This window comes from Panthera leo, chromosome A2 (assembly GCF_018350215.1).
Source record: "Panthera leo isolate Ple1 chromosome A2, P.leo_Ple1_pat1.1, whole genome shotgun sequence".
Taxonomy (NCBI): Eukaryota; Metazoa; Chordata; class Mammalia; order Carnivora; family Felidae; genus Panthera; species Panthera leo.
In genome coordinates this window covers 74578990-74601772 of record NC_056680.1, presented here as the reverse complement: position 1 = coordinate 74601772, position 22783 = coordinate 74578990, and the positions used below count along the sequence as shown (strand labels likewise).

The 22783-nt window shown below is 42.5% G+C and overlaps 1 protein-coding gene across 1 annotated transcript in view; it reads right to left on the bottom strand.

The window, feature by feature from the left end:
- LOC122206001 overlaps positions 1-20882 on the bottom strand; it is a 32143-nt gene extending 11261 nt beyond the window's left edge. The window contains exons 1-3 of the mRNA XM_042914713.1: positions 20436-20882; positions 20036-20340; positions 6199-6256 (exon numbers count right to left, since the gene is read on the bottom strand). Coding sequence (XP_042770647.1) covers positions 6199-6256; positions 20036-20340; positions 20436-20778 — 706 coding nt within the window. The 5' untranslated portion in view covers positions 20779-20882. The remainder of the gene's footprint in view (positions 1-6198; positions 6257-20035; positions 20341-20435) is intronic.
- Positions 20883-22783: the final 1901 nt, after the last annotated feature.

Here is a 22783-nt window from a genome sequence, read left to right as displayed (position 1 = left end):
TCAAATAAGAATCCCATGCCCACTTCTGATGCTGGAGTCCTGCTTGACTTCTGATTTTATAGAACATCTCACTCTCACATCTAAACTATGCCAGGATTTTGAGTAGGACAACGTTTAAAGCTGCACCTCCAAAATATTTACATTGCTTGAATTTAAATTTTTTTAAATGATTATTTATTTTTGAGACAGAGAGAGACAGAGCACGAGCAGGGGAGGAGCAGAGAGAGAGGGAGACACAGAATCTGAAACAGGCTCCAAGCTCTGAGCTGTCAGCACAGACAAATCGCAGGGCTCAAACCCACAAACTGTGAGATCATGACCTGAGCCAAAGTCAAGTGCTTAACCCACTGAGCCACCCAGGCACCCCTACAAGTGCCTTGAATTTGGAAGCAATGTGGCAATATTTCCAAAACTGCTACTTAAAATTTATTGATTATTTTCAGAAATGCTCTTATATGAACCTTATAGTGCAAGTAATGCACTAGTCAGAATTTTGTTTTGCTTTAGAAAATGTTCACTCAAAGCACATTTTATATTGGAAATTCATTTGATGTTGACACGTGACTAAGAAGACACCGTACTTTGATGCTTAGCATCTCCCCCAAATTTGGATCTGCCCTACAAGCCTGCTGAACTTGTGTTTGTACCCATAATTTTCTTTGATTTTATCAGCTGAATAAAGTTGTATGTAACTGGCATAATGTTAACAGAGTATCTTGCACACATAATGTGAAAATATGTAATGAAACATCATAGTTGTCAAGGGCATGTCACTTGAGGACTGGAATGTTCCTTGCTTATACATTGATTGTTAATTAATCATTGAAATGATAAAGACTAGAACCCTTCCAGTTTGATTTCCAACTGAAACACAAACGTTAACACATTTTCTCTTTGGGCTAGTTTGGAGTTAGAATAATAGTTTTGTGGACAATTTCCGAAGAAAAGAAGAATTTTATTTCTTCCTTGAGAAAAAAAGGAAAAATATTCTTGAAAATTTCTGCGAATGCTACAAACCTCCTGATTTTTATACAAAATCAGTAAGCAAACAGTGAGTTTTTTATTCATGCTATACATAGAATTAGATCATAATGTGGTTGTTTTAAACTTGTACATCTTACTTGTGCTGCAAATATATATATTTTATTGATTATAATAGTAAGAAAGTCTACATTTCTCCAACCATGTATGTTGTTTTTAATTTTAAAAGTTTGTTATATTAGAGAAGACTAATTTTTCAAAGTACATGATATTTACATCATTTTTGCCTCTAGTCAATACACTAAAGAATCTAGTTTTCATCTTAGGAACTTGGTTTTTTATAGGATTACTTCTGATTCATCATTGTAAAGAACCTGAAAATCAAAGATGAATATGGAAAATTTCTGGATGGAAAAATACGATGCTTATCTCCTGTCCTTTTTCCTCAGCTAGATCCTGAAGTTTCATTCTTTTCCGGATAGAGGGAATCTTGAACTTCCATAATTTTCTCAACTGAGCATTAAATAGTATACTTGATTATATAAGATTAGTGCCTATATGTTGGGTAATTATATTACATGCTTTTTCTTTCAATATTCTTTTTAAGCTTACTAACAGTTTTTTTTTATGGCCACAATCATTTTATTGATGCATAAAAGAGAAACCAGTTTACAAAATAAATAAGTTTGTCCAGTGCATTTGTGCACATTCAAAGTTAAAAAAATTTTGGGTGTAAATTGTCTGAGTTGTATCTATTTTATTGATATGAAGCAGTATGAATTCTATATAAATTAACCAAATACAACCACATTTTCAATTAAGTGTGGTATTTCAAACCTGCATATTCATATTGACTCCAAATTTCTCATTTTATTCAACTATATTTCTTTTATTAAATAATTATTTAAAGCTATTTCATATGTAAATATGAATTTCAAATTTATGACATTTCTAAGTGCATTTAAAAGCCCTACGTCTATCTATAACTATGTTTCTATGTACATTGTAACTATATTTTCAACCTTTGTTTTTCTACTATTATAAGCATGAAGCCCAAACCTGTTGAAGTTAGAGGTAATATAAATTAAGATAAATAAGTTTTAAAGTACATAGAAGAACTACAAAAATACAATCTTAATTTCATTTTTGTGGCCCAGTGAGGGACAAATCCAGTAAACAGGTACAAATCCCTCTAAATTCAAGTTATTTGTCTATCAGTGGACAGCAAGGGAACTTCCCATTGGAGCAGTTACAAGTACAGCTGACTCCTCTGGAGAATTTCTGCTTTGTCAGTATGATTGGCTACAGACCACCCGCCATAGTGGATACAATTCTCCCATTAGGTGTGAAAAGGGGGAACTTCTACCAGCACCTATTATATTTTGCGTGATGTGCCATGTAATTTATCCCCAGTCTCATTTAATTCTCATGTGACTCCTGCTGAATGCCTCCTGTTATCCCACCTGATGGATGAGGAAACTGAGGGCAGAGAATAATCGCCAAATTCACATAAGCAGTACGTGGTAGAGATAGGGCTCCAGGTCAGCCTGGGGCAAATCCTGGGCTCTCTGACTACACCCTTTCACCGTCAGGAAAGGAAATGTGTCAACTCACAAAGCATATCTGTCATGATCTACTTCATTCTTGGACCAAACCCTTTTGTGACAGTTACACACAATGTACACGAACACTTTATACAAGTCCACACGAACACAAGGTCTGATCCTATTACAATATTTGCACAATGTTGTCTATGCTGACCTTTGCTGTGAGGATTGATACTAAAATCTCTCCTAAGATTTCCACCACCAAACATGCTATGGAAATGAGAAAGTATATTATTATCATTATCATGATTATTAACAATTTCTTTAGATGAATTGTGTGCTCCAACATGACATTTTAATCGCATGGGACCACATCTTTCTTACTAATGGGAATACAGTACTCGAGGTAATGATTGGGTCTAGGTAAATCAAGCATGGAGACTCATTCCTTCGTTTGCACCCCACTTTGCTCTACTATGTCTCGATTCACTCAGCCATCGTCACTGGAATGTGCCTTTGACACACCAGTTAATAGGCAATCGCTTGTCTTATCCACTGCATTTCCAGTGTTAAGAAAGTCAAAGGAACATTGGCTAAAGCCTAGTAACATGCGGTCAGTTCATGGAACTGCTTCACCTGTGTGGTCCAAAGCAAATTCCAAGCTTTCACCAGAAATTTCTACCTCAAACCGCCTTCCTTCTAATCATGCCCCAAATTTTGCTTGAATCTCCTACAGTGGGCCTTCCAGACAAATGACTACATCAATGGTCGGTTACCCGCTCCTCCAAGCCTCCTATTGTCACGTTAGATCCCTAGACTATCACCTGCCTGACCTTGTCTGCTGAAGGTCACCATCTGTGAATGACATTAAATGTCACTGTGCCCATAGTAATGATGCCGCGGTAGCATGAAAGGCTTTGTTGAAAAACCACTCCTTCCATCTTATAAAATGGATGTGGAAGGCAATGCCTGCTATTTCACTTCATAGTCCCCCTAAAGGACGCATGCGTCGAAAGTTTTTTCTAATTTTATGATTTCAAAGACATATGAAGTTTTGGTATACTTCATTTTATCAGATAATACAAAGTATGTGTCCACCACAATTTCTCCCACCTTTGAACATAAAGTTTTCCCATTTCTTGCTAGATCATCCCAGGCCTTTTTCTTCTGCTTTCCTTCGTGTCTGGTCTTCTATTTTTATTTCATGGCCTAACTGTACTTGTGTCTTTTATTTGATGCCTTCTCAAATAGTCGTTGGAAAGAGACAGTATAAATAAATGAGAAATCGTTTGTGCATTCAGCCTCAGGGCTTCAGAGCTTAAGAAGGTCTAACTCAGAGATCACATGAAAAATGAAAGAAGAAGTTTCCAAATCCCTCTCTGTGATACAAACGCAAAACGTGTGGAATTCAACCACCCTGAAATGCCAGAGAAGAAGGTGAAGCTTTCGTTCCCAACATCATCCCTCACGAAAGAGGGGTTGTCTTATGTTTCAGTCCTGGGCCACTTATTAAAAGAGGCTCTTCTAGTCCATTCAACTTTGATCCAACAATACTACTTGGACAAGATACAAACCTGAAATAAACTTGATGAGACTAGTTTTGGAAGTCGCACTGGTAAAAGACAATAAGCAGTTTAATGTGGATTTAGTAAATACGACTTGGGACTAAAGACTCTATACTTCATGCTTCTGTCTCACACACATAGAAAGACAGTATAAATGAAAAGAATGCTTTTATTTTGTAAGTGGCTAAATTGTCTCTTCCAATAAAATATTCAGGGATATCATTATCTGGGAATCCCAAAACAGACACTCAGACCTTGCAATGACTCAGAAATTTGCTCTAAAGTATACATTTTAGATGCGTGTGAATACTTTGATTAAAATTTTCAATAAAATGTGAGAGCAGAAATAAGCAGTATTCCCAAATGGTATTTATAATGATATAATTTTTAATCTGCAGTATAATCCAAATAAGACATTAAATATTATAAGTGAATATTTAACTCTATATGGATATTATTATAATTTTACATATTCAAGTTGTAAAACCTGTCCTTTTTATATCTCATTTTCCACTGAAAAGTGAGAGATCACCTTATGTTCAGGCTAACAATATTTGAAGTGATGCTTACTACATTCTAGGCATTTTTAGAATCATGCAACGATGAGTCTTAGAAATTAAAGGTATTCTGCCAATACTGACCAATTGTTCTAAAATGACCTGTAGACTAAATCATAACTGATACATTTCCTGTACTCCTGATTCACAAAGTCCTCCACTGGTGATAATTTGAATTCTATACAATTGAATTTTTAAAATTTTTTTAAAAATTTATTTATTTTTGAGAGACAGAGTGCAAGCAGGAGAGGGGGCAGAGAGGGGGAGACACAGAATCTAAAGCAGGCTCTGGGCTCTGAGCTGTCAGCACAGAGCCCGACACGGGGCTTGAATTCACAAACTGTGAGCTCATGACCTGAGCCAAAGTCTGCTGCTCAACTGACTGACCCACACAGGCACACCAGTATTGACTTTTTTTTTAATCACTGACCCTGTCCCAACTGATGTGGTAGCTATAATTTCATTTAGTCTTCAAAACAAGCCACTCGAGATGTTTTTTTACATTGACAGAATGAATGGATGGAAATATAGCAAATGTTAACAGTAATATATGTCACTATACAATTTTTATTTCTTCTCTTTTCCTTTTTTCTCCACAATGGCCATGTACTATTTTTTATCATTTTAAGAAAGCAACGGCCAGCTAATTAAAATTTATTTGCTAAAGGATGATTATTCAGAAGTTGATAGATCCAGAATCAAAGCCCATATTTTCCTCTGCATCACACTTTCCCACAAAACTTTAAGGACCTCATGAATTATTATATCTCTGTCACCATTATTTAATCAGACTGTTAGAATTTATATTGCAGTCAGATGGAAAAAAAGAGGACAAGAAGGTTGCTTTTCAACTTATGAATTCATTTGTGTCTCTGATCACAACCACTAAGGAAACCAAAATATATCATTACTTTCATGATTTCATTGTTTTACCAGCATTGTGAAAATTCTTTAAAAGCTTGTAGGTGACCACACCTAGCAGTATAGAAACATCCTTGGGAGGCGTTTTCCCTCATCTGGGCAAAATTTCATGTCTAAGACTAATGAAGAAAGAACACATTTACTAGTCTGAATTTAGAAAAAAACAAACAGAGAAACCAGCTCATGACATTATGGATATGTTTGCACAGTTAAATGTGTCCATACCTGATATGAATCACCTTCTGACAAAATGACAAGTTTAGCAATTTTTTGTTCATTCTTTTCCATTGGTTGCTTCTAGATCAAATGAATAAGTTACACAAATTTCTTTACAAACCTTTCAATGCAGAAATTCCAGAGGGACCTAACTAACATCCCTACCCCTCAGGGACCCCCAGTTGCTCTAGCAAGTTAGCTCCTTGTCAATGTCGCCCACGCAAGCTCAGGTGGCAACTACCCCCAAGGACTGGGACACAGTCACCTACCTCTCCAAGGATCCCGCTGCCATTTGTGACCAAACTGGGGGTGAATCCGAGAATTCTGAGCCGGCACCAGCACCTAGCCTGCAGCCCCTGCATCCCCTGCCTCCCCTCCCTACGTTATACGGAAGAATGAAAGAATATTTACCTGTGACCCTGAGCAGTGTGCCAGCACCAAATGCTTTGTAAGCCCAGCCATACCCAGCCCACTGTCTGAAAAGCTTTTACAGAAATCTCCCTTTGGGGGCACCTGGGTGGCTCAGTGGGTAAGTATCAGACTCTTGATACCAGTGAAGGTCATGATCTCAGAGTTCAGGAGCGGAGCCCCACTTCAAGCTCTGTGCTGACAGCTCAGAACCTGCTTGGGATTCTCTCTCTCCCTCTCTCTCACTCTGCCCCTCCCCACCCCATAAAGAAATTAACTTAAAAAGAAAAAGAAATCTCCCTTTGCACCTCTTTACAAATTGTGCCTTTATTTTTTTCAATATTTATATAAGTATATAAAAATGGGCCCTGATAGCATTAAACAAGGATGATTCTCAAGCAAAATCACATTGTATATGAACTTAGTCAAGAATGGATGAACTGACCCCTCTCTGCCTGGACAGTTTGGTTCTGTCTTTCCCATCTTATGAGTAATAATACAAATTATGAGCTTATGAGTTAAGCATTCAACTGAAGAGTCGATTTGAAAGTTAGGCTATAGAAAATTAAATATTCATATTTAAAATAAAGCTTAATGCTCCTAATACCATAGAATGGCCTAGACCATGCTCTATGGAACAAACAAGTCTTTATTGCGTCCCAAATTTTGCCATAGTACCTAGCCATGTGAATTTAGGAAAATAACTGAACTTCTCTAAGCCTCAGTTTCCCCAACAGTGATATTAAAATAAGAGGGTCTCCTGGGCAGGGCTGTTGAGGACTGAGATAAGGCACTGTAACTAGTCAGCATGGTACATGGCTCTCAGTAAATAGTAGCTAATATTATTATTCTTTTTACTCAGATGGTTTGGGGCCCCCTTATCAAATGTTCCACTAAACAAAATGTATGGATTTTATAAGCAATAAGTATTACAGAAAGTAAGAAAGCAAAAGGGCTCATGAACCTAAGACATTCTGTGTCTCCGGTGGCCACATGCTGAAAAACAGGGGCCCAAGAAGTCACAATCGAGAATATTTGTCCACTAGACTGCAAGCTTTTGGAGCATTGGGACTACGTCTTGTGCCCCGTTTATCTCTAGCGTCCAGCCTAGACACTGTCTTCAGTAAATGTTTGCTGAGACAATACATGAACAAACAAGAATATTGAACCATGAAGATAGATTCTTTTCTTGGACTGTAGAACTGAAATAGTTTACCGAGCTCACAAATTCCATTACCCTGGGCAATCTTGGCACAGTATCACATGATTACAATTGCACAAATCTTGACTAATCTCTGCCTACCCTCTAAGAAGCTAAAGTAATAAGACTATGTTGATTTACTGAAGTTCTATAGTCATTTACTGCATTTCCTGCAAGAGCTAAATTTTTGCACTGCTGTTGAAGAGGAGATCAAAAGCAATCATGTGGGTTTTGCAGGTTAATAGAGGAGCACTGTTAATACTAAAGGTACTTAATCAAAGTGTTTCTCACTTAAAGACCCACAAAAAAAAAACCTCACCTTGAACCAATAATTTACATAAATAGTTTACAGACACAGGCTTACAAATATTTTAATTTCAAGCCTGCATCTGTACTTTTATGTGTATATTTTGTAAAAGTAGATTTTCAATCTGCTTGCAAGCAGGGAAGGAAAGAAACCCATTCCTTTGGAAATAAAACAAAAGTAGTTTTGTTTCCATCTATAGTGACCCGTAGCTCCAAAACTGCTGTCCATGTGCTGAGGTGATCCTACATTGTCTTTCCTAAAAAACCTCTATCAGTTTTTCATTCACAGGATCAAAACAGGACAAAGTTACTTACCGGGAGGAGTTACTATGAGCCTAGTTCCTTCTGTAGATATCTTGATCCATCACACTGGTTAGAGGTTATCACACTAGTTCGAGTTTCCTCAAAAATGTCAGCCTTCTCCTGAGCCTCATGGCATGACCAGCAGGTAGGAACCTTGTCCTGGCAATTGATCTTCTGGATTCCCCTGGAAGTCCTTGAATATAGGCTTCATGGCATTTCATATTTTCTATGTTTTCCTCAGATTAATTGACACAAATGTCTGCTTTCCATGGAGGCAATAATCACAGAAAAGTGCTCATAGAAAAAGGAAACCAGAAAAGCAAATGAAAAAAAGAAAGAGAGAAAGAAAGAAAGAAGGAAAGAAAGAAAGAAAGAAAGAAAGAAAGAAAGAAAGAAAGAAAGAAAGAAAGAAAGAAAAGGAAGAGATCAGGGCCAAGTGGTCAACCAACGACTTTTCTAAATTACTAGGAAAAGTGTTCAGGGAATTAAGAGGTTTTGATTTCCAGGTGTTCAAGTGTGTGAAACCGCTCAGAGAACGCATCAAAGGAAATCCCTTCTGTTCTCATAAACACCAGGCCTGCTCCGTTAGCAACTGGGGACTGTATTTCTGAAAGAGGATACGTTTTATTAACTGAAAATGCAAATATGCCAACAGAAAGATCTTCCTTGAAGAAACTTGGAGAAAAAGGGTTAAAGATGAGATAAAAATGCCCACGAACGTTTTACCAAGACCAGTCACTCTTTCCATTGTTGTGTGTGAAGTTCTGATCTCTTCTTTCCTGAAAAAGGGACATAAATATTTTCGTGGAGTGTAAATGAATCTAGCAGCTAAAGGTGCAATATGAATATCATTTTCTCTTCAGCTGGTTTCAGTTCACTTTATATTCTGAGCAACTCCACGTGTCATTGAAGCATCTTTTCGTGTCTGAACCTATGAACCGTTTATCTCTGTCACTTCAGAGTTTCCTGAACCGGTGCAAATTTCTGAATCTCTTTCTGTCTCAAAATCCTCATCTGAAAATAGATGTGATAAAAATTCCTATCTCAAAAGTCAATGCATATTAAATAGGTGAATGTATTTCAGTTTTCTATTAACTGCTAACACAGGTTCTGGAATCTAGTAAAGTTTTGGTAATGATTAGCTCTTATTAGTACTGCTATCGTTTTTCAAATTTAACATTCCATACGGCCAACCATGAGTATTTGCCCCAAACTTCCATGGTGAAAATGCTTTTGTGACCATTCTTGCGTAGGAACCTGGAAAATTAGTCAAACATTATTAGCACTTCAGTTTTCTGCATTTCTTCTCCACATTCCTCGTTTTCTCCAACCTTTCTTCACCTAAGTGTTTGCTTGCTTTTATGATTTTCATACGGTTTTCTCTAAATGTTTGTGTGCATTAAAACTTGAAGCATTTCCGCCTAAAACTTAAGTGTCGCTCTGTCACATACCACGTGGAGCTGATGTGAACTCCAGCTTGCATCCTCTTGAGAAAAATAGAAAGGAAGAAGCCAGGATGGCTGGATTTTCCTCCTGAGGCAACTGGCCCATCTTCCCTGCTTTCCAATGACTGCCATTTCTGAAGTGATCAACACTAGGCAGTTTCATGTTGAGGAGGTAGAGAGGGGTAGACCAGAAGGCAATGGCCTACAACTAAGAGGACTGATTCTTCCTCAGGAAGACAGTGTGTTCTGGGAAGGAGAAGGAGAAGAGAAGGCAGCCATTATCATTCTGGAGCGAGGTTCCCTACACCGTCATCACTGCTGGGCGTTTCCTTACGGACCCTGTGTGTGTGCATGGACATGTGTGTGCATGCGTGTGCCTGTGTGTGCTCGTGTGTGCATGTGTCCCTATGTGAGTGTGTGTGCGTGTGTGTGAAAGGGTGGCAGTTGTGAGGAGTGTGTCTAATTGGGGGAGCCCACACTTTCAACTGAATTTACCTAAGGAATACTGAGAAACCGTATTTGGAAGGTCTCCTTCCGATGGTGAGAATGCATTCATTGTTTCACCAAGGCACATAAGGTGGGGATTCCTTGGACACAGCAGAAGGGTTCAGATGTCAGGAACCAAGAAGGGGGATGAATCACCACTTCAGACACATTCCTGGAAAATGTGTCTTGTCTTCATTAATTATTTCAAACAGGGAAGAAAACAAAGGCAAAATTTATCTTTTAATTCATTATTTTAAAACTTTCGGAAAAAAATAGGTATTTCATTTTCTTATTTCTCATAAAATTGCTCACAATACTGAATTATTCTTATGTGAGGGGCACTTTGCTACAAATATGCTCATTTAATCCTCTCATTTAATCCTCACAAAGCCTACTAAGGGGGTGCTTTATTTCTTTATTTCTTTATTTCTTTATTATTTATTATTTATTTATTATTATTTCCAATCTTTCAGATGGGAAAAAGGAGGCTTTTGACATACAAGGCATTTGATCAAAGGTCTGATGTGAGTAAGTGGCAGAACAGTAATTTACAGCAGAGGATCTGTATCTGGAACCCATGTTCTTAAACGGCAGACTTTATTTCTTCCATATACACTTATGAGAACATAATAGATTACATGCCACTCTGTAATAATAATGTGTCTACATGTATATGCACACAGGTATGTATGTGTCTGTGTGTACGTATGTCTCTCAAGGCTCTAGAATGCACGGTTGAGGATTCATCACAGGAAGTACCCTGAATGTGCTTGCTCAGTACTGCTCCCTAAGATTCATCTATTCACACATCCGTTCAGCGAGTGGGTACCGAGGCTGCATTACCCACCAGGCACGCGCAGACCCTGGCGAGGTCACAGAACCGCACACAAGGGTTCTCCTCCGGGCACTTGTATCCCAGCAGCACCAGCCTCCGTCTGCCTTGGTGTGGCGCAGCACCTGGCCCTCGAGTCCCGTCTGGGACCGCAGTCGCCTGCCCTCCCTCCATCCCAGTCCCCTCGTCATGCGGCCTGTGTCACCCAGACTCCCTGGAAATCTCAGGACGAATTGCTGAGGGTCCCTGACTCACTAGGCTGTTCTCCACAAGCCCAGACAACGGCTGTCATCAGGAGGCAACGGGAAGCTGGCACAGGAGGCTGCCGTCCTGCAGGTGCACCTGGTGGCCGTCTGCTTCTTTTCCTCTTGATTCTAGAACTGAGGTACCTGTCAGGGAGCACGGGGAGGGGCTGAGGCTGAGGCTGGGACGGGGGCTGAGGTTGCCCACGTGCAAAAGGACCAGAACTGAAGAGAGGGCTTGGGGCCGACTTGCTGGCTTCTCTCATACTTGGTACCCATTTGTCCATGGCTCCATCTACTCTGTTCTATGGACTTTGTAAAAAGAATCACAGTGGAGGAGACAGGGTGTCTCAGTGCTGCCAGTTTATTGTTCTCATCTAACTCCTCTCAGCCAGTGTTACAAGAGGCCAAGTTTTATCAGATGCTCCAGAACCTGGTTCATTTTTGTTGGTACCGATATGGCTAAGGTGGAGGATGCATGCTGAGTACTGTACGTAAATGTATTTATCCTTTGTTCCTCCTGTGGATAGAGATACTTCTGGTTGTCATGTTGGCTACTAACCACAAAGAGAGACAGAGACAGGGAGACAGAGAGACAGAGAGAGAGAGCACATAAAACAGACTTTTCCTCAAAATATCCAGAGGAGGCATTAAGTAATTTCTTAAGGTTCTCACATAATCTGAACAGATATAGGAACAAACTCATTCGCTCAGAGAAAAGTGACAGGTGGTTGCTGGTAAGTGGCCATGTGTCTACCCAGGCTTTGCCTCAAAGCACAAGGTGGAACCTGAGAACCCTGATGGCCAGAAGCTCAGATCAGTGTAAGGTGTGTGACGGCTGGTGTCAGGGAAGGAAATTGTGGGTCAAACCTAGGCCACCTTGCAATGCAATTTCTGAGGTTTCTGATCTGTCTGGAGAATATTCGTCAGGCTGTGGCAACAACATCCCATCAGTCCATTTCCAGATAGGTAGGCAGGAGTCAGTGTAAACACACCTAGATGATAAAGACAGAGACTTGGCTATGTAGATAGTGATGGAGTCAGAGACAGAGACGGGGACAGAGACAGAGATGGAGACAGAGACAGAGACGGAGATGAAAATAAAGATACAGAGACACAGATGTAGGCACAGGTATATCTTGTGCAGAGACAAACTGTTAAAAGTGCCTTGAGGCAGATTTTTCTAATTAATTATCTCAAATATTTTTTGCTAAGGAATGGAGACAGAAGTGAGATTAAAGGAAATGCTGATAATTACTACCGATAATTACTCAGGGCTGCACGCTAAGCATTTGGATTTCTAATCTCATAACCTCACACCATCCCTAGGGGTGGGTGCTGGCATCTCTGCTCCACAGAAGAAGGTTCTGGAGAAGCTCCAGCTCACTTCCTCCTCTCACTGCACCCCCTTGGGTTACCAGGGTCTATGCAAATGTAGGCTTTTGTGGTTGTTGTTGTTGTTGTTGTTTTACTACATTCCCTATGACTGTTTCTCTCAAGGCTCTGAAGGGTAAAATTTGGTTCCTAGATTCAAATAATAGTATTTTCGTTGGTTCTTTGACGATTCTTTTTGGAGGCTAGTTTATCTTTTTCAGCTCAGGAAGCTTCATGGACTAAGTTGTTTTGAAAACTCTGTACCTTGTCCACACCACTCTATGTAGTTACTTCCTCCTGCACAGGGTCTCCCATAGCACAGAAGCCTCCTTTTTACTAATTAAAACACGGCACAAGCTAGGCAGAAAATTAGAAAAAGGCACTTTTTCCAGGCTCACACAGCCCTGCTCCAGGTACAGGGCGGGGAGGGCTCGGGATGGATTGTGGTCCCCACTGGTGCGCCCTCCCCCCTCACACAGGCACCTTGAGCAGGGCGCAGTGGTTACAGCAAACCCAGACTACACCTCTGGTGTACACCTCTGGCAGGGGATGGGAGCGTCGTCATTGCTGAACTCACACATGTCATCTTTTCCTCCTTCTGATGCTGGAGGAGGCACTAAGCTTACCAACTGAAGACAGTTTCCTCTGGTTTAGAACAGCCCCTTTCAGGCTAGTTCTGTCTCCTTTGTCCCGTTCCTCATCCTTCTGTCTCCCTGCCTCCTGCTCACCCCAGGATGCCATCACTGCACCCGGGAGGAGAGTTAGTTCTCACAGTCTCCCTGCCGCCCTCTTCCAGCCCTTGGCCCTGCTCTCTGGATTCAGCCTCTTTCTCTGAATTGTCCTGTGCAGTAACCAGCCCCAAATCCACCCCTACCAACTCACAGCACGCCTTGGGATGCAAAGTTCCCACCTGCCACTTCTCATCCAAAGCCTGGCTGCTGCCTCCTGTGGTCCTCTCAGCGCCCTGACCCTCTCACAGATGCTAAGAAGCATTTGGGTTTCACAGATGCTAAGAAGCGTTTGGGTCCCAGCCCGTGGGGACAGTCAGGGCTGGTTTGGGCTGGTCTGTGCTGATGTCTCCACTGTTGGTGGTGTTCCTCCAGGGCCATGTTCCAGAAGCTTGACATCAGCCAGATGTTCTCACGTTCTCCCTCCATGTGCTTTGGGTTTCTGTGGAATTTTTTATCCTCCCTTGGATAAGACCCCCAGAGACAGGGAACCAGAAAATACATTCTCTTACTGTCTCCCCAACACATCACATCACATCCCAGCGCCAAGTGCTAGCCCTTCTCTGACCTGCATGCGAACTTGGCCAACTGAACACCCCCACTTTTCTGCATCTAGAACTTCTAGTGAAACTCTGTGTTCCCAGTTTGCCAGGCTTACCCATAAATCTATAAATGAGAGACTTGAAATATAGGGGAAAAAAAACGACCATTTTTTTTTTTCATTTTATTCTGACTTTCAAGCTCACTAGCTCATGATTAATTTTAAAAAATGAGCTTGGGGGCGCCTGGGTGGCTCAGTCACTTAAGCTTTCGACTTCAGCTCAGGTCATGATCGCACAGTTGGTGGGTTTGAGCCCTGTGTCAGGCTCCAGGCTGACAGCTCAGAGCCTGGAGCCTGCATCAGATTCTGTGTCTCCCTCTCTCTGCCCACCCCACTCGCACACACACACACACACACACACACACACGTGCACGCACACACACACACACTCTCTCTGTCTCTCGTAGAAATAAATAAATAAATAAATAAATAAATATTTTAAAAACTCTTTAACAGAAAAAAATGAGCTTGTTCTGGGCACAGCTTCACTTTCATGGAACTAATTCTCATGGTTTTCCCTAAACAGAGGAAGGACTCCCAGTGACATAATGCACGTCTGAGAAGAAAACTCTACCAGCTAAAAATTTCCAAAATATCATCCTCATTGCACATTTTGGTTGTTTACTTAATTCTGACTGTGAGGTTTTAAGTCTTCTCCATGTAGTTGACCTATTATACTTTCTGCTAAAGCAAGTTTACAGAACAAAGAAGATATGTGATTTTTCTTACCCTTTTTTACTCTTCTAGCAGACTGGGTTCCGGGACAAACTGTCTGAAAAAGTAAGTCTTCCAGATGTGTGCCCACTGTGACTCCTTAACCGTGGCTTCACGAGTGACCCTCATACTGTCCTCCCCAGGCCCTGCTGGGCGGGGCAGCAGGTCTGGGACAACACATATTTGCTCACAAATGCCAGAGTATGTTCTTGTAAAGTTAAGAGCACTAAGAGAGTTCAAAGTGACCCAACAATACATTGAAACAACTTAGACTGTTTCTTCTCTAAAATCTTCTCTAAAAACCAATTCTTCCCTCCCTGAAAGAAGTACATTTGAAGAATGTTCATGATGATCACAAGAACTCGTGGACAGACCCAACATCCAGCACTTTATCTGGCAGCCAATGGAGCAACGTGGATACGAATTCAAATTTGTTCACTGTCAGCGCCTTCAGATTGAGCTTTTCACAATTGCTGAAAATCTCTGGGCACCTAACTTCTCTCTGAGATAATCACAGCATTTCAACATACACTGTCTCCAAACAGGAATGCAAGTCAATAGGAAATTATGTCAACCCAGACACCTGGGGCAGGGTTAGGGACATCTGTGTGGGTACATTGATAACCATGAGACTCCCTTTCCTCTCTCCTCTGATAACGAGGTATCACATAACAAGTATGTAAAGTGCTTCATACTGTGCCTAGGAGTACACATAGGAGTTCTCAGCAAAAAATACCTGTCATTAAAATCTTATCAGAATCACATTATATTTGTTAATTTTCAAAAAGAAACTAATTCTTTTTCTTGGCCAAGCAAAGAAAAGCAATCAAAGAAATCTGTTGACCTGTGGGCTACAAACGCTAATTCTGCCACTTTCAGAATATAACTGCAGATTTTGGTAATCAGTCTGTAACTTCAATTTAGAAGTTAAAAGAAAAGACAACAGAACCACAGTAGATAGGAAGGGTCAGTTTGTGATCGAAACGATTATATGTCGACCTAAAGGTGGCAAGGGAGAAGAGGAAGGAAGGACAGAAAAGGTAGATCAATTATAACAAAGGTGAGAGGCTAGGTTGTAGTTGACATTGTGAAGGTGGAAGACAATTCTCTGGTCTCTTTTAATAAGATTTGGGATGGTTTCACTGCTGTACAATTATTTATTCTGTTAAAGGACGTCAGGAACACAGACTTGGGTTCATCATAATATTGTGTCGAAAAGCACTGTAATCATGTATCTACACAGATATCTCTGTAAGTTATTAATTTTGTTCTACTTAGCTGATGACGATTTACTTCATAACTCGACAAATACCTGGAATCCCTGATCTAACTGAAGAACGACAGCATTACAAATAATCTACATGCTCCTCTCTGCTACGTTCATCAACTAGAAAAGCACATCCTGTTCTGTTAGGGATGGGACCTTGGTGGTTTTGCAGAAAGTGAAATGAAAGGAACTAAACTCTCCTGAGTCTCCAACTTGCGTTATTTACTTGGAGGCAAATATAACCCACTTATCTGTCTGCTTGATTTCATTCTTTTGCTCCAGTCCATATGGACTGTCCGCCTCTCTTTACCTCGCCCTGGGCATTACGAGGTGGACCCTCATGGACCACATGGGTGGGTTTCCTTATTCTCTGGTTGTTGTTTGGAAGCAGTCAGTGGAAGCATCAGGAGGAGGCTGGGAGGTGGGAGCAGAGTGAGCTCAGGGTTCCCTCCCTGAAGGGGGTCTGCATCTTCGCAGGGGCCAACAGATAGTGCCATCTACACCAGAGACAGAGGGTTATGCTCAGGAAAACACAGGTGCGAGTGGAAGTGGCCATTCCCTTTTATACCAACTAACCCACAGGAGGCATTTATTTCTTCTCTTCCAGGACCCTATATCCAAAGGCTTGGACGTCCATCCTAGTGCCTGAAAAAAATGCTTCTGTCAGGGGACATGGTGATGCTTCTTTGAACTTCAGCTTCCATTGACCAACAGTCAATGCATATCAGAGCAAAGATGCCCATTAGCATAATCCCTGGGGACTGGGGCACAGAGCAGGGGGAGAGAAACATGGCGTGTTGATCTTGGGGAAGAAACAGGTTTCACAGAATCCATGCTTAGTGCCCCACAACATCCACCCTTGTCCTGTTACTGGGAGAGAAATCTGTACCCCCAAAGTGGAGACACACAGAGTCCTACTTGAAAGGCTCTCTTCTTCTCAGTCTCCAGATGAAGAACACGCGAGGGCAATTTTCTAGTAACCTTCCATGAAGGCTAGGAGATCGTGTTTCAGGCAATAAAAGTGCCCAAGAACGTTGCTGAAGGAAACCAGTGTTGCGTGCGACAGTGTGTGTGCTTCTGCTGGGACCATCTCACTCCTGCCTCTGCATCTGGACAAAAGTGACATAAGGAAACCAAAGAAGTTACAGCACAGCGTTAATGAGAAGACTATTTGTGCCACTGTCTGTAGTACTTGGTGTCTGTCCTCCACGGGGGAAAAGACACACTCAGCCCAAGTACCTACTCCGATTCTCCAAGAACGGACCTGGTCTCTAAGTAGGCCGATGGAGTCAGTGGGGATCCAAAGAGAAAACCGGATTTTGTTTTGTAACAGAGGCAAAAGTTGTTGTTCGAGAAGAGGGGACAAAAATGATCATGACACAGCCCGTTTCAGGCCTTTCTAACCATCGGATGTCACATGTCCTGTCTACGTGTTCAGTAATATGCAAGATTTTTAATATTAAGTAACACATGAATTGTTTTCAAAAATACATCTTAAAATAAAATTCAAAAGCAATGCAAGTTTGCTACGTGACAAATCAGGGTATAGAAATGACATCGTAAAAACTATCATGATCCCAATGTTTAGCAGTGACCCCTCCTAAGTTATGCCCTTTCCTCTACCCGGGGCTGTGTCCCTGAACCCATTCTGGGGGTGAACCATAAAAAGCACCCAAAAAAATAGTCAACATGGATTTCCAGGTGTACCTAGAAATCTTTAGAAGTGTGATTTCTAGGAGATGACTCTGAGGTAACAGACATGACTCTTCCACAGTACTGGTGGGTGTGAGCATTTGGTATTGGATATTATAACTAGGAAAATTGTGACTTTTGAGGTGTTCTTGGACTTTATTCAGCACTGATTTGAAATTATAATGTTGCTTCTATTACTCAAAAGCATTGCGTCTCACCCATCTCAGGAATGAAACAAATGAGTTGAGCCCAAATCATCAGGATTTTTCAAGCAGCCATCTATGCAAAGTCTTTTACCCTTGAGGTAATGTGAGCCCATCAGTATATTCAAAATATGAATCTCACTTCAACAGAGATAGAGGCCCTACTATACTCAGTCCTATATACTCCAATAAGATATTTTTAGTATTTTCATGAATCAGCCTTGAAACAACCTTGTAATGAATAATCTTTACTTAAGGCAGAGCTGGTTGGCCTTTACTATGTGTGGTCAAAGTGTCCTGGGTGAAGTTCACCTTAGCCAAAAGGAGAAGGGCAGGAGGAGGAAATGACTCCAAACATAGATTTGTTTCTTCCTCCACATAGTGGGTATTTCCTCCCTGTACAAGGCCATTGTCCTCTCAGGCTGTACATCAAAAGCACAATGGATCCACGTGGAAAACTGAGATTGACATGGACTTGGGATCACTTCTCATGAGAGTGTCTTCATATTTATCTCACTTCTCTCTAACTAAACTATAATAACCAGATCTCAGAGTCACCCCTCTGTGGAGTCAGGCACTGAGAAGGTGCAGCAAGACGAGAGGGTTCGGTTGTATTAGGAAATGGGGAGGACAAATGAGGGGACCACCCCCAAGAGGGAGGGAAGGTGACTTTCTGCCCCCTCAAACCCTCCCCCCCTCACACACTTCCTGCACTTGCTGGAGGCCTTAACCTTGACCCGGGACTTCAGTAGAGGGTCCAGATGTTGTTTGGGCTCCTTCACAGACAAGCATGTCTTAAATATAAATCTTCATCCACAAAAACAGAAGCTAATCGAGATGGAGGAAGATTTAGCAAATCTGAGAAACCAATTTACTTCCAATCATTTAGACTTCCCTTTCATTAATCATTTTTGCCAATGCTATTATGTCATATAAAGTTGGAATTTTCAATTGAAAATGCATTTAATTCAGCTAGACCTCCTCAGAGAGCTTTATCTTCCCCCACACAGCAGGGTCTTTCTGTTTGGGGCTGGAGAATCAGTAAATAGCTTTTCTTTTCCTTAATTTCTCTTCTTTCTTTTTTCTTTTTTTTTTTTTCTTTTGGTCAAGAGGTTGACTAGCTTTATTAGAAGTTAGTGAACATAAAGATATATTTTTGGTATAATTTTGCTTTAATACAAAAATCAGTCACACATTGTAGCAGTTAAACCTCCTCACTTTACAGATGAGAGAACAGAGGTCCAGGGAAGCTGGTCCCCAAATCCCATATGGAGTCACTTTCAAGGAGAAGAGGAAGGCGGAGGGCCCGGGGTCTCGTCCAGGGCTGATGCATGCACCTGCCCTGAGGATCATTTCCCCCACAGGAGAGTGAGCGCCAGGCATGGGTGAGGGTGCTGCAAAGTCAGCCACACTGTTTCCTGGGCTTCTGATCAAGGAGTCTCTCTCTCTGCACAGGAACCAGCGGTGGGCGGGGCGGCAACTTAGAAACTGGAGTCAGGAGCTGCCTTCCAGTCTCGGCTTGCACCCATTTTGTGCGGAATCCCCAGAGTCTCTCGGCCTTGAAATTATTTGCACGATATTTTATTCCCGCATTCTTCATTGGAGATGGTCAGATTCTTAAATCACCAGTCCACCACAGTTCTATTCAACAGAAATAAATGTATTTGAGACACAATTTGAAGGAATAATTAAACATTTGCAAACTGCTCCATTAAAAAAAGTTAAAGAAACAAGTACAATTTAAGACTATTTTTATTTAGTGCAATATACCCAAAGTTTTATTTCAATATGCATCTTTTTTTTTATGCTCTCCACAATATGATTTGTATGCTACACAAGCAGCCCATCGCAGCGTGGACTAGTGCACTGGCTACATTTCTAGTGCTCAGTAGCCACATGAGGCTGGTGCCTGGTGCTCGTGGCTGCTGCCTTGAGCAGCTCAGATCCTGCTCCAGATGCTCCAGAAACACCTCCTTGGAAGATCTTTAGAAAAGTGCCTCGGGGGTGGGGGGTGGGGGGGGCTGGGTGGCTCAGGTTGCTAAGCATCCTACTTGGCTCAGATCATGATCTCATGGTTGGTGAGTTCGAGCTCCGCCTGTCTCTGCTGTCAGCACAGAGCCCCTCTCTTGCTCTGCCCCTCGCTGGATCATGCTCAGTGTCTCTCCCTCTCTCTCCTTCTTTCTCTCAAGAATAAACATTAGAAAAAAAAAAAAAAGTGCCTCCAGACTGGACAGCTCCCTGGTTCTGCACGCTGCCCACCAGGGGCTCCTTAGCCTTCTGGGTTATACGCAATGGACCCGCAGAGGGGTCGTGAGTGTCAGGGGTACTGACTGTTGACCCCAGGAAGCCCCAGGGACCCAACAACCCTGGGAGGTCCGGGCCTGGAGCACACTGGGAGAGCGAGACTTTTTGCTCAGGGAGCAGAGCAGCGCGCGGGGCTGTGAGCTTCCCAGGCAGCACAGTAGTACACGCCCTCGTCGCTCTTCTGCAGCTTCTTCACTGACAGTTCACAGCTGTTGCTTTCCTTGCCTTTCTTGGCATCGATTTTGTCCGCTTTCAAGCCCCCATACCTCTGCACATACAACCTTGACATGTCCAGCATGAGGATCCTCTTGGGGGCAGTCCCCTCCTGGTGGAGGTACCAGTGGATGTAGCTGACGGAGGCGCTGGCTTGGCAGGACAGGGTGGTCGAGCTGCCCACACGCCCCACGGCCACAGCCTGCTGAGTCAGACTGATTGCTGCCACGCCACCTGCAAGGGGGACAGTGGTGAGACGGAGAAAGATAGGAGCCTCAGCTCACCCCGCACCAGGGTCACCCCACACCAGGGAAGGAGTTGGGACCTACCTGGAAACAGGAGAGCACACAGGAGGGCGAGGTAACCCAGCATGGTTCTGCTTCCCTGCTGGTGGGGAGAAGCCCAGGGTGACCTCCCAGCTGTACCTGCTGGACGGAGACTGACTGGATAGGTGGCAGAGGGCAGGTTAAGGTCTGAGCTCTGCTTCCCAGAGGCACCTGCAGGCACTGGTGAGAGAGAGGCGGGAGGGAGGGGAGAGGGAGGAGCCAGAGGGCAGGGACAGGTCTGACCACAAGGGGGAGAGGGACCACCAGTGGTCGAGGTGCTAAGAAACACTGAAGAACTTTGGTGCAGTAAGAGCACCACTAATAATAGCAATTTTTGATTGGACATTGACTTTGCTTGAGCAGAGCACTAATAGGTTTCTGCTCAGTATCTCTTCCAAGGCTACATGCCTAAGGCGAATCAGGTGGGATGACAGCTGGGTCTGGCTGGAGACAAATCCCAAGCCTCAAATGGCCACTTGGCACTCACAGAGCAATGGGGGCATGGCCTGCCCAGGGACGATGGGGGCAAGCAGAGTAGCAATGCCCGCCTAAAAGGCACCGCCCCCCCCCCCCCCCAGCTGGCACTGGAGCATTGTCCCGAGGTGGCATCAGAAGAGTAAATGCCCTCACGTAACACGATAGCTGTGCAGTCGTGGGCGAGCTGTTTCTCCTCCTTTTCCTCATCTGTCAAAAGGGACCTCGTTCGTTTGCAGGCAGACTGAACAGGAAATGTGAGCAAAGTGTGTAGCCTGTCCCAGGTGCATAGACAATGCTCAGGAAATGTGGGGACGGGAGTTTCACCTCAACACTAGTCTGGGTGCCGTAGATGATTTCTGGGATCCCCAGAGTGCAAAATTATAGGGAATATTATTGTTGTGGAAGACAGGGGCATGTGTGAATGTGTGAGTGTGTGTGTGTGTGTGTGTGTGTGTGTGCGTGGCCAAAGGCAGAAGTCTGCGTTGACCCAAGTGGGGTGCTGACCAGGGGGCGGGACCAGGTCCTGAGGTTCCAGGGTCAGATCCTCAGAAATGGAAAAGGCAGGGCCTCCTGAAAGGGCAGCTGAGGAATGTGTCTGAAATGAAATTTTGAGAGATAAAGGGAGCATTGACTTCGACTGAAATGAAGCTTCCCTTTCAGTTATGCCAGGTATACCAGGGCCTCCTGGGTGTAGTTATGATAAATAGTGATGCTAATTATAGCCTGACCTCCTGGAGGGAGAGGGCAGTGAGGACATCAATTAAGGGGACTTGGCTGGGCTGGAGGGCTGGGTCCTGCAGCACCCATGACCAGACCCAGCTCCCGTGCTCCTCTTCCTGGTTAAAACTGGAGGGCAGACATGCTGAGCTATAACCGGGATTCAAAGCTAAAGTGTCCCAAAATGCAGGCTTTGAGGTTGTGCTGAGATGGTGAGGTGTTGAGTAGATGCTCTGCTAAAAGAATATTCCAGGCCCATCATTCAGACCCTCAGCAGGTATCTAGGGCAGCTGTGCTAAAGTGTTAAGTGGAACAGAGAGTGACAATGGGGGAGACATCTGACCAGCAAAACGGCAGGTGGAAAGAGTCTCAATATAGAAGGTGAGCAGTGTGGGTGGTGACAAATTGGGCGACATTTTTCTTCCTCCTTTCCCTATTTCCTAAATTTTCACTGATAGGAAAATCTTACTTTGGGGGAGAAAATCTACAGCCTTTTATTCTTTTATTTAAACAAGTTTTATTTCACATTATCAGCATTCAAAAGTCTGTTTCTCTCAATGTTACCATTTTTGTTCAAATACTTCTCAAATTGAAGGCTCAGGAACTGTGGCCATGACCAGCCTTACTGTTTAATGAAGTCTGTCGCAAACCTCCAGCCAAATACTCTCTTGGGAGAACAATTTAGTTTGTAGAATGTGATGTCCTCTATTCAAAGAAGGATAACCCATGGATTGGGGAATTCAGTGCCAGAGATTGGGCCAAGTTGGTTGCTTTATAAATAAATACGATCAGCCTGAATTAAGTACAATGTAATTCTTATAAGCATTTATTCCTCATAACATGTCAAGGTAGTTATAACAACCCCATTTGACAGATCAGCTATTGGAATCTTAAAATGTTTCACTACTTAAGGTTACATAAGTAATGGAGTCTTGATTCAAACCCTACTCTAAGAAATTCCAAAACCCGTCACACCCTCCATTCCTTATACATACAACTGCATGTATATGTATGTAATTTCTTTTAATTATAAAGACTATGGAGTCATGAAGAAAAATTCAGAGAGAATGCAGAACCCAAGAACTACTCTCACATGCCAATAAGCAAAGAGCATAAGTTATTTTTTTTTTATTTTTTTTAACGTTCATTCATTTTTT